The following is a 12,705-nucleotide window of genomic DNA, read 5'->3' as shown; positions in this document are numbered from 1 at the left end:
GTTAGCACAGTGCTCGGGCCAGTGTGCTCAGTGAATATTCTAGAGCAAACTGCAGAGTCTCCTTCACTGGGTCTCGAAAACACATCTCCAGCCTGGGAGGGACAGTTCGGCTGGTCCTGGCTGGAGATGGACAGCTGGCTTAGATGTCCTGCTACGGTTCCCTCACACCCTGCCAGTCAGACCACGGAGACAGTGGGGCGAGGAGCACGTCTCGTCCTCGACTGTGCACATGAGTGGGATGCTCTGCCTTTGGGCAGGACAAGACACGATACACACAGCCTTGGGTCTAGCTGACGGAGAGAGAGGAGAGACCCTGCTCCCAACATGTGTGACTCTGGGACCCTCGCAGGATGGGAATGGGCACCCGTGCCACCAGGACCCGGTAGGCCACCCAGTCGCCTAGTCGTGTCGCTGCAGAAGCCTGAAGATCCAGAATAGACGGCCAAGGGTGCATTTGTTTGGCCAAGAGGGGAATGCGCAGAGGAGACCCCTGCTCTCTGGCGCCACTTCCCGCCATGGCCTGATGGGCGGGGCTGGTTACTCCTGCTCCTCTCCCTGCCCCATTCTCTGTGCTGCCCGCCATGGCCCAGATAATGGAGGCGCCCTCGCCCTCCTTACTATTTAGGTTAAGCAAATGGGGGGCGCCCGGTGGGGTCTGGAGGGGAGGTGGTTTCTTCCCCTGCTCCCTCCCCCCAGGACCACAGCTTCTGCCAGCAGCCCCTCCTGGACAGCACGACTCTCACCTTTCCCTCCAAGTGTCCCTTTCGCCTAAGGGTGGGAAGAGCTCCCACTGTCCCTGGTCTCTGGGGGCTTCACCATCCCTGGCGAGTCCCTGAGCCCTACCTACCCCTCCATAGATATCTCCTCATTTGAACCATCTGGGGGTGGATTCTGTTTCCTGACCCAGATGGCTGCCTGATGTCCCCGTGCCTTGACCCGGGACAGATGGACTTCCCGCTTCAGAGAGCAGGTCTCAGGCCCTGGCTCTGCTCAGAGAACGTGAGGCCCGACCAGAACTACTCTGAGTCCAGCTACCCCCCACGATCTGGTGCTCTGGCTCCGCTGTCCTGGAATCCCACCTCTTTGATCTCCTCTGACCTCAGCCACCGACCGCGGGCACCGAGGGCCCTGGCCCCCAGCAGCCTCTGAGCACTCCCCTGGAAGGAACTCTGTGAAGGCAGAGGGGGAATGACGGTCGCGGGCCAGGCCTGGTGGCCATCTTTCTGGAGCAGGGAAGCATTGGAAGGCAGCCAGCACGGCGCTGGGCCTGACCTGTCCGCGGCTCTCCCTGGAGACAGACTTCCTCCTCTCGGCAACAAAAGCCCACTCGGTGCCCTTGGCAGGACTCCCGGCCCCAGGGCCAGGCTCCGGGAGAGACGAGGACGGGGCTCCTGCCTTCGGAAGTCCAGGCCACTCTCTAGCTCCTTCTGCTCTGTGTCTTGCAGAGGGGGAGGGCTGCATCTCTCAACAGACGCCCAATCCACCTGAGCACGGACAATGCCAACCTGTCCCAAGCCATCTGCGCCCCCCACGCCTGGAGTAAGCGTGACCCAAGCCGGCCAAGAGTGACCACGTGTGCCCAGGAGCACAGCGACTGAGCCAAGGGAACAGGAGCACGGGCCCCTGCTGGGACCCGTGGGGGCTTGGGTCCTCTCCGCTGAGGTGGCAGAGAAACGGGCCGGTCACTTCCAGGAGGAGGGCCTGCCGCCTGGGGATGTTTTGCATCATCTCCCCACGGGCACCGTCCTGCGCTCTGAGGGGCAGAGCCTTTTCGTCCCTGTCCCAACGCTCCCAGCGTCCTGTAGGCAAGCTCTGGGCAAACCTGCCAGCTGCTCACGGCCTCCACAGGGGAGCAGTGGGGCAGCAGCTGGTCCCTGGAATTAGTGGGTCTCTTTGCACAATACCAGGTGACTCCGACCACGGGCCTCACTCAGCACCTGGGTCCATTCCAAGGTACGATACCAGGGAGCTGAGGGTGAGTTTCTAAGAGAAATGCCCAGGGCCCCATTTTCAGGCTGTCGTGTCTAAAATCTTTCAGACAAATAGATGCCTCTTCCATTCATTCATTCATCCATTCATTCATTTGTTCACTCAGCTCAATCCAATTCAACTCAACGGCCCTGGAGGACCTACTCTAAGCCAAACACTAAATTACGGGACACGAAGGTGACACACCACCTCTGACCTCTGGAGAGATAAGAGACACCAGCAAAAGAGGGCCGACTCCAGGTGGCCACGGGTCAGAATGAAGAGGGAACAGGCAGCGTGGCCTGGTAATGCTCTCGGGCTCCAGAGCGGGCAGGAGCTGTGGCCCTGCTGCCTTCTGGCTTTGTGACCCAGTGAGAAACTTCTGAGTCTTCACTTTCTCAGCTGCAAAGTGGGGGCACTTCCACCTCCCGGGGCTGCTGGGAAGAACAAATGAGACAGCAACCACAGTCACGCGTCGCTTAACGATGGGGATACGTGCTGAGAAATGGGTCGTTAGGCGATTTCGCCATTGTGTGAACACCACAGAGTGCACTTCCACAAACCTAGACGGGACAGCCTGCTACACACCAGGCTCTATGGTACTGACCTCATAGGACCACCGTCACATATGCGGTCCATGCTGCGCCCACGGATTCCTCATTTCCAGGGGCCACACCCCCTCCAGACCCCAGCTGCACTCCCACAGGGCCCCCGCGGAGACCGCCCTCTACTCCCTCCTTGCACTCAACGAAGCAAAGGTGCTGAACGCGCATCATTGATAACCTGACGGCGATCACTGTTTGCTGTACATACAACCCGGCCCAGCACTGCACTGGGGCCCCGGGCACCAGCAAGGAGGTGGCTGTCCCTGCCTGGAGAAGCTTGCCTGGCTTGCCCACCTCCCCTCTTTCCCCCACAGGTCCTGTTTTGGCGGACTCTGCAAGGTGAAGGCCAGGGGTGTGGAGAGGCCTAGTGGGAGCCACTATAAAACACCCAGCATCACCCCAACTGGGCGGGCCTGGGCCATGTGTCCTCACCACCTCTGCCCCTTCCCCCCACATCGCACAAAAGTGAGAAACGAGAGAGGAGACGGTAACTGGTGCGACCCCCGCAATTAGAGCTGCGGCTGTTTACCACAGCGAGAACGGCTCTGCCTGCCAACCCAGCCGCCATCGTGTCTCCCTACTGCCGGCTCCCCCCAAGTGTTTATTTAAGCCAACACATTGCTCTGCTAATTGGATAACATTCCATGTGAAAATAGACCTTTTAAAACAACAGCAGCGGCGGCAAATAAAAACAGCTGCACTGCAAAAGTACAAAGGCGCGGCAGGCGCGGGGAGAAGGATGCTAGGCGTGTGCACGAGAGAAATTAATATTCTGGTTTCCAGCTGCAAGTCTCTTCTCTGCATTCTTTCCCTTCCGTGTCGTCCTTCCTTCCTTCTTCCATGACCACCTGGGTCTGGGTGAAGAGAGAGGACGTGGGGCGGCTTCTAAACAGAATCCCAATGGCCGCTGGTGGCCTCTTGGCCCATGGGGATGGGCACACCTGACTGGGAATCCAGTTCACCTGTCCAGGTAGACTCTGCTGCCTCTGAGGGAGGCTGCCCCTTGGGCTTGGGAGGGTTGGAAAGAGAGCCGGTGTGTGCCGGTGGGGGCCCCTAAAGCAACGCCCACTCCTCCTCTGGGGTCTGCAAGGAGCTGAGTTCATCCTGGGCTTGTTCCCAAGACATGTTTTAAGGGCCAACCTCTTAGCCTTCCTCCAAAATGTCTCTACTTGGCAAGTCCTTCTTTGGTGAGGTGTTGGGCTGGGTGAGAGGTGATGGGTATGGCGGAAAGAGAAGGGGGCTGGCACAGAGCTTGGCACGGAGCTGGCACTCAATTTAAGTGACTAAATGAATGAAGGGAGGGAGGAAGTCCTGAATATGTGGGTTTTGGAATCAGATTGACATGTGCAGTTTTGCAGCTCTGCCCAGTACTGGCTGTCTGACCCTGGGCAAGTGACTTCACCCCTTTGAGCCTCAGTTTCCCCATCTGTCAAATGGCCCCCTACCACCTATCTCCTCGAGTCCCAGGAAGATTAAAAATTACATATGCAAATGCCCAGCACCGTCCCTGCTGAAGACGGGCTTGTAGAGGTTGATGGTTTTTATCAAAAGCCAAGTTGCTGCCCTTCCAGAAACATCATCAGGGCCCAGAGAATCATGTGGCGCCCGAGACACTACAGACAGCTGTGCACATAAGCGCAGACCCAGGCCCCCCGGGGAAGACCCGTGCATATGGGACGCATTCGCATCCTTGCCTTCTCGGCTGTCCTCATCAACCTTTGTCCCCTGCTTTCCTCCGCCACGTTGGAGGAAGGCTCTTTGAGAAACGCTGGATCGTCACACCTGGAGGTTTAGATGACACGGGCACTTTCAGTGGGACTGACATTCACTGCCAGGGACATCGGGGGATGATACAACATCCCAGGCCGGGAGAACACGCCAGCTCATGGAGCCTGTGACGAGGGCAGAGGCCAGGTCCCACCTCTGGTTCAGCATCTCAGCAGCAGAGCCGGGTCTTGGCACCATTGCCTCCCAGGGCTCTGTAGCGGCTGCACGGCCAGAGCTCAGCAAATGGTCGGGGAGACTGAGGAGGGAGTTATGCAAATCTCCCGCCATTCCCGGGCAGCTGCAGGTTGGGACGAGACAATGTGCGTGCGGTGTACATGTCACACACAAAGCCGGCGCTGCGGCCGTGGGAGCCTCTGGCTGTTGTCATCAGTTGCCTGGTTACTCTGAGCTCTGCCACATCAGCCTTTGCGGAGCCTCACGCTAGGATTCTTTCCAGTTTGGGGTGCGTGCTTGACCCAGGGGGCTTGAGGGACAACAGAGTGCCTGGTGATGTGCGGGGTGGAACATGGTGTCATGGAGAAAGGTTGGAAGCCTCGGAATCCCTGGGCGCAGGGAGGCACGTGCTTGGGGCCCAGGCAAAGACAATGGTGCTGAGGGGATGGCTCTAGGAATAACTGGGGCCCAATTCTTCTCTCTTCCACCAGCTGGCGAAGCAGACTGGTTGATGCCAGGGAAGGAGCACTGTACAGGGAGTCCTTTTCATATTTTCCTCCCTGTCTCCTCTTCTCCCATTGGAGGACTGCTCGGGGCCCCCACAGGAGGCTCACATCTCCAGGTCCCAGCTGTTGCTGATGCCGAAAGAGCGACCGACTATTTACCTGGACGGAGGGCATCACGACAGGAAATGGGAGCAAAGCCCTTGGAGAGGGGTTCCAGTGGGTCAGGGCTCAGGCAAGGCCTGGGAAGGGTTCTAAAGGAGGTCTCCTTCCCCAGAGCGCTTCAGAAGGAGGAGAACTGCGCCGGGGGAGCTGGCCCCAAGAAACTGGGGATCATGGAGGCTCCCCTGCCAGCCCTGGGATTCCCATGAATTCCTTCTACTGAGTAAAAAAAGATCCGCGGGATTTTTCACTCAGTATCTCCTTGCAGCATCGTGCTCCTCTTCAAACTCACGCCCACCCTTGAGCTAACTAGGTATTTACAATATTCAGAATTCTATTCACCGATATGCAGTGCACACGGCTCTGTGGGTCAGTGGAGAGCGCTAAATGCTCCACTCGGAAGACAATCAGGTTCTTCAGACAGACAGGGAGGAGAGGGAGAAGCAACGGCAGCTTCTCCGGGAAGTGAAAAGAGCAAAGGGATCTTTGCAGGAGAGATGTGCTCGGGGTGGGTTCACACTTGGTGGCAGACCAGCTTCGAGGTAGCAGCACAAAGGGCCCTCGTGCGCCGCGTCACCTGAGGCGGTGAGAGGGAACAGCGGGGCCAGAAACAGCTCCGGAGCCAGGCCGCCGCCTGCCGGAGGCAAGGGGCAGTGATAGCCAGTCCTGGAGGGGCTGTGGGCTGAGTCTTCACTGTCCTCGGCTGCCCTTTCTCCTCCAGGAGCCCGGAATGGAAGGCAGGGAAGGGAGGGGCCCCCTCCGTGAGTCACCAGACGGCTGTGCTGGGCTTTGGAATTAACATCTGCAGCCTGGTGTCCGGTGCCGAGCCCTGGCTAATTGGGCACTAGCACTGTCCACCTGAGAAGCCCCCTTCTGCTCTAACGATCCCAGAGAACAGAACTGCACTGACTGCGTCCTGGCAATGGGGTGTGGGGAATCTCAAGGCTGAGAGCCTGTGCCTGGTCTAACCCTCTAGGCCCCGAGAGCCGTGTCAGTTCTGACATCAACCTCTGCTCTGGAGAGAGGCCGCCGTGTGGAAGGGTGGCTTCCAGCTGAGGCGGCTCTGATGTCTCTCCTCTGCTCCTTCCTCATCGCTTCCTTGTACATCATCGCCACCATCACCACCATCACCATCCTCCTCCTCGTTGCAGCTGACAGACAGGGCGCACAGGGGCCAGGCCCTGTTCTCGGAACATCTTCTCACCAAACCTCACAACAACCCCATGAGGAAAATCCCATTACCGTTTTATAAGGGGGGAAACTGAGGCATACAGTCAGGAAGTCATCTGCCCATGGCCACACAGCAGGTATGGGGCAGTGCTAGGATTCAAACTCAGGCTGTCAGGCTTCACTGTTTGGGCTCTCACCGCTGGCCCTTACCCTGCCCTTCAAGAGAGACACTGCTTAGGCGCATGGGGTGACCCCCCATCTCTCTCCCCCACTCACAATCTCGTGCAGGAACCCTGACATGAAACAGATGGCAGTGGTTCTACAGGCGCCTGCCCAATCCCCCAGGAGGCCCAGAACTTGATGGAACATGGTGGAACAAACACCACCTGTACTCCCCTTCTCTCTCCGAAGATGAAGGGCCGGCCGGCTCTGAAGGGACCTGGGCTCGTGGAAACAGCTCACTTGTCTTAAGCACTCTGTGCCAGGACCAGAGTCAGGGTTTCATGTGCGCCATCTGCCTTCACCCTGAGGTGGGATCTGTTGTTATTCCTGTTTTACAGATGAGGAGACTGAGGCACGGGGCAGGGTAAGGAAGCCCAGCCACCAGCAGTAAGAGCCTGTGCTCTGGATGGCTGCCCTCCACGGCTTCCCTCCGAGCCAATGTGGGGATCCCAAAGGCGCCTGCCCTGCTGATGGGAACAAGGGCGGGGGCCTGCTGAGTGCAGGGGGCGCTGCCCCTGCTGTCACGACGGGAGACGAGGGAAAGGCTGCCAGCCAAGAAGAAAGAGGAGCAGATGTCCAGACAAATGTGGCCACGTGTCAACAAAACAGGCACTTGAGCTCAAGACACCGAGACAAAGGTGGCTGGCAAGGCTCCTCGGGGTCCTGGGGGTGCCCTCGCTGCCTGTGCGTGTTCCCAGGGCCCACAAAGGCCGCAGCTGTGTCCCTGCGATGTCACCTCTGGCTCCACCCATGGGCTCTGCAACGCCAAGTTGCTGAGGGCCAGTGGGTGTGATTCCAACAACACCCCTGCTTTCCCACAGGACGCCTCGGCAGTGGTGGGGGGGATGCCAGCCGCGGTGAGACTGCCCACTGCTTCATCGTACCCTCAGGGAAAGAGGAGGCCGAGAGGGGAACGGCCTCCCGCAGGGACCGAGTTCACAGAGGGAGCCCATAATGACAGCGTGCTGTCACCTCCTTTGGGGATTCTGACCTGGTGCTACGAGGGCAGCGACTGTGGACACAGCCGGAACCCAATCACACAAGCTCTGCCCACATCTGCCGCTGGGCCGGGTGAGGACCCAGTCCCCACGGCAAGGACGAAGCCCTGCCGTGCTGCATGGAGCCCAAACCCGGAGAGGCTGCCTGGTTTCAAAAGTAAAAGGTATTCTACGTCTCCAAGGCGCCTGCAGGAATTCTGTACACGGGTGTATACACAGCAGCACCCGTCTGGGCCGACCTCACCTGTAACCAGCACACAACAGAAGTCCTGGCCACCAGTGGGAAGGGCAAGGGGAAGGAGGTGTCCCCTGGGCTCCCACTTGGGTGCCTTGTGGCCTCCCTTCCCAGCACTGTCTCCTGGATCCCCTGTACTCTGCACAGCCTCTCCCACCTCTGGGGGCTCAGACGGAGGGGCTTTGTCTGACCTGGAGAGGCCTGGGAAATCACGTGCTTCCCCACTTTGCATCCCAGGTTCCTGCACATGTGACGTGGGGGAGGGAGAGGGGCACAGAACTGCCCCTTCCTTCAAACACAAAGCCCAGGGTCTTTTCTTCCAAGGATGCTGTGTAAATGAGCGGGGTCAGGGGAGAAAAGAGAAAAACCATATGGGGCGGCCACACACCCATGTTTGCTAAGAGGCCTTGCTGCTTCTCCTGCAAAGAGTCCAGAAAGGACAGGTCAGGCTGGAGGGGCCGTTGTCTCACCTTCGCGTCCTGCTTAGTGAGGAAGTCGACAAAGCCGAACCCTCTGTGCGAGCCTGTCCCGGTCATCTTCTTTGGCAGGCGGACGGTCTTCAGCTCCCCGAAGGTGCTGGAACAAAATGCAAAATGGGAGGTTCAGAACGGAGGCCTTCAAAGGGGGAGCGGGGCAGGACCCATTCCCACATGCTGATCCCTTCCAGTCAGAGAAGGGAAGTGCTTGCAGGTGTACATATACACACCCATACACGCACACGCACATACATACACATGCACACACACACGCACACACATGCGTCAGCTCCCACTGCTAGCATAAGCTCCGGGGCGTGAGTGGCTTTCTCCTTCTAGACTCCGGTCACCACGCTGGGCAGGGAGGGAATGATGAGGTTGGAGACGCTGACGGAGAATGTTCGGTCTCTCTCTGACAAGCTGGCACACTCGTCCTCCCCTTGCCTGCGCAGGTGAACATTCGGCAGGGGGATCCAGCCTTGTACACGCATGGCCAGGCTGGGGAGGCACCAGCCAGGGCCAGGGGCTGCTCGTGTGTGTGAGCTGAGGCCCTGGCCTCAGGGTCAGCGGGGTCTCCTGACCTGAATCCGCCTCCACGGCTGAGCTGGGCGCACGGCGAGCCTGCACTGAGCAAACAGGACGAGCCCCTTCGCCCAGCCGGGGACCTGGGATGCTCCTTCAGCGCTCGGCGCTCCAATGACAGGCAGCTACTCCCTCTAAAGCCCACTTCCCCTGCCTCTGGGCTTCCGTTTTGATATCTGCTAAGCCAAAGTCAGGCAAAGCTCTGGAGAAGAAGATGGCTTGGCTCCCCCCGACAGGGATCAAATAGGTAAACACGGCCTCGGACCATCCCCCGGGCCCCCCTCCTTTCCTCTCAGATAAACCTTTGAGAGATTCCCGGACAAAAGGATTGGGTCTCCCTGCTTTCCCATCTCACTCCCCCACGCCGACCCCACCCTAATGTCCATTTATCAAATATATACGCACAAATTGCTGCCGATAAATATTTAATGTGAAGCATCTGAAGAGACGTATTATTTTATTTGAAAACCTACATACACTTGCGGTGTCTGGGAGCACAGACATCCACACGCCGGTCTAGGAGGCTTCAGGGCCAGAGACCGATTGGGTAAGAAACACAGTAAAGGCTGTAAGCTCTCATGAAATGATATAAGCTAAATCCAAGGTGTTAACCCACAGCCCCGCCAGCATGACCAGGCATCTGCCAGCCCAATTTCTGCAGGCAGGACGGTGTGTAAATGCAGCATTATGAAGCCTCAAAATGAATCTGCACGTCTCCTCGGAGCTCTCCCCGGCAGCCCGCTCCCCCCTCCTGCTGCCTCTCGGAGCAGGAGACAGAAACTGGGCTGCTGGCGACAAGGCCAGCCTCCCGGGGAAGGGGAGGGCTGGAGAGACGGCAGTGGAGGCCTGTCAGTCTTCCTGGCTGCCGGCTGAGGCTCGGATTTGGAGGGGGGCCTTTTGGGGCTCAGAGGCCGGGCAGGTGGGGACAAGCAAGAAGGTGAGGTGGGAGAGCTGAGGGGAGCCAAGCCTGCAAACCCTGCTTTCTTCTGCCACCTACAGGCCGACGCGTCCCATGACACACAGGCTGCCTCTCCTCCACAGAGGCCCCGTGCCTCCGCCAGGGCTGGGAGGGCAGAGGAGGGACGAGTTCTCTTGCAGCCTCCTTCAGATAAAAGGTCCTTTGGCTCTAAGTTCTTCAGAGAGCCATGGGGACCACAGGATCTGACGGCCATGAGGACCGGGTCTGAGCGCATTCAGAGCCGGTGTGGGAAGGCTGACGGGCACAGGGCGGCCTCCGCGAGCGCCTCCTACGTTCCCCAGCCACGCTCACAGACAGCCCACGGGTGTGCTGGTCTCTCCGCCCGCTCTCCACCCCTACCCCAGCCTCTTTCAGGCCTCGGTTTCACTGCTGCTTGCTCCAGCAGCCTGTGCCGATCTCCCCTAGGCCAGGTGGACGCCCCGCCAGCAGTCAGGGTTCACTGTGCTCCTCGACAAGCGCACGGTGGTGTGGACGCCTGAGCAGCTCTCTGCCGTCCCCTGGCGCTGAAACTCAGCTCCAAGAGCAGAAACCACAACTGTCTTGCTCATCACGGGATCTGCAGCAAGGAGCCCAGTGCTTGGCTCAGTGGATGCTGGAAGTTATTTCTGGAGTGAACACACGGGCAAATGGTAGCCCTGGAAGGTGGATGTGACCCCTGGCAGGTACAAGACACCTACAGAGAGGGGTGTGTAGGATTACATGAAATGGGCCATGGAGTACATACGAACAGCACAAATGCTAATTATTAGTCTTACCGCCCCCCATTTCACAGATGCAGAAACTGAGGCCCAGGGAGGCGGCAGCTCTTGCTAGGAAGGGGCAGGGCTAGACTGAATTCAGGTGAGTCTGACGTTAGCTGGAGCTCTCTCTTTCCACTGTACCATGTTCCACCCCCTCCAATTATCTGGAGGGAACTGGCTCCTTTCAGGAGCTGGGTTTCCTTCTTTCTGAGGCGTGGCCCCGTCTGGCATGAAGCAGGAAGGCTGCGTGTGGGGGCGGCTATGAATGCCCTATGTGGACTCTGAGGGGTCCAGTGACTTGCCCAAGACCCCAGGGCAAGGGAGGCCGACTGAGTCCAGTGCCTTCCACCCACATCATGTGCAAACCTCCTGTCCTTGCCCACGGGGGCTCTAACCCTGTCCCTTGATGGTCTCAATGGCCTCTGCCCAAATTTCTTCTTAGCCATGTCTAATTTCTGGTGAGCCAGCCTATGGGTGTGTGTGCATGTGAAAGACAGACAGACAGAGAGAGAGAGAGAGAGAGAAAGAGAGAGAGAGAGAGACTGTTGAGGTTAATGCCTCCCTCTCTGCAGCACACTGCAAGCTGTGGATGCTCTGTGCATGGTAAGCAGCTAAGGGTCTGGAGAAAGGTGAGGAAAATAATTAAAAGGTGGAGAAAAAAGCTGATGAGGAGAGGCTGAAGGAGCCGGGTTTACATGGCCTGGAGAAGTGACATCTGAGGGCTCGGCAGGGGGAGCTGTGACAGAGGGGTACCCTGGATCCATGAAGGATCTTGGGCAGGGATCAGGGAGCTGGGATCCCGTCCCAGGCAGCTGGGGGCGGTGAGGAGGTCACAGCCCTGTCTGGTGTTTCCAGACAGACATCTGCACAGCAAATGAGAAGCTGTGTCCAAAGACCCTAGTAGCTTAAAAAACCCCATTATTCTTCAGGGGCTCAGGGAAATGGCTCTGGTGAGCATGTTTCCCTTCCCTTCTGAGAACAGGACAAGACAGAGCTGGGCCTTATGGAGCAGCTGGAAGATTATAGTTAGATCTTAGAAGGAACTTATGATGTCTACAAAGCCTGGAAATGAACAGCTGAGGTTTCAAGACACCATCATTGCTGACAAACGTCCCAGTGCCTGCGATGTGCTAGGCCTTTTAAAAATATGCTTTCCAGGTGCAGGAACTGGGAGCCAATAGCGTTACTGCCTCCATTTTTACAGATCAGAGAACCAAGGGCCACAGAGGCAAATTGACCTGCCCACGTCCCAAAGCACAGGACTCAACACCCAGGCGAGCTCTTCCCCATGCCACCTCTCCCAGCTCAAGAACAACGCTGGGAAATGGACAGCTTTGGTTGTGGGTATAACTGAGTAGGATAATATAAGGCCGATGCTAATGATCTCAAACAGATATTGAAAGAGAATTAAAAAGAAAAAAAAAGGTTGGGGGGAAAAAATCGATGAAGTACCTTTAGCTCCTTGGAGATAAGCGATATATATAAATACCAGCCATTATTAAGGCTCTTATCTGACAGCAAAGTCCAGGGAGCCATTGTTAAGAGTGGCTTCAGAAGGAAGTTCTGCGTGGACCCTGTCTCCTGGGGGCAGAGGCCGCCGCCTGGGCAAGGCTGGGCAGGGCCCCCAGGGACCAGAGACGGAGCAAAATCACGGGGCGCCCAGCAACGCCCACCCAGCCCAGACTCCGCGCTCGGGGAAGGAGAGGAGTATGCTCCCCACTGTGTAGATAATAGAAACCACAAAATAGCAATTACTGTATCAGAAACTGTGAATAAAGAGGACACACCGGGCTTTAAACACGGCCCTCCTTCCCTCCCCCACCTCGCTCACACTTCAGTAACAAACTCACACCTCACTTTTCCAATTATTTCATTCACCTCGGGTTCACCAATTACTCCCCACGCCGCAGCCCCACCCCCTCCCACGCCAGGAGCGCACGACTGGGGGCGGATTGGTGGGTCTTCCACCACTGGCATCTGCTGTCACGTTTCTCATTTCTTTGGAGGGTGTGGGGGTGGGGTGGAGGTGGGAGGGGGCGCCGAGGTGTTGAGCGAGGCAAGCCAATTATGCCCGGCCCTCATAAACAAGTCTGGGCATGCAAATCGTGTTTGCACACAGGCCCG

The 12,705-nt window shown here is 57.9% G+C and overlaps 1 protein-coding gene across 4 annotated transcripts in view; it reads right to left on the bottom strand.

Annotated features, from left to right (window-relative positions):
- Positions 1-12,705, bottom strand: part of RBM19 (RNA binding motif protein 19) — a 147,220-nt gene that overhangs the window by 40,624 nt on the left and 93,891 nt on the right. For all 4 annotated transcript variants that reach the window (XM_087424165.1, XM_087424167.1, XM_014787086.2 and 1 more), the window contains exon 22: positions 8,275-8,380. In XM_087424165.1, coding sequence (XP_087280291.1) covers positions 8,275-8,380 — 106 coding nt within the window. The remainder of the gene's footprint in view (positions 1-8,274; positions 8,381-12,705) is intronic.

Source organism: Ceratotherium simum, chromosome 35, assembly GCF_057802395.1.
Source record: "Ceratotherium simum simum isolate JZ-2026a chromosome 35, ASM5780239v1, whole genome shotgun sequence".
NCBI lineage: Eukaryota > Metazoa > Chordata > Mammalia > Perissodactyla > Rhinocerotidae > Ceratotherium > Ceratotherium simum.
The sequence above is the reverse complement of the archived record's forward strand: the minus strand, read 5'-3'. Positions and strand labels throughout refer to the sequence as shown.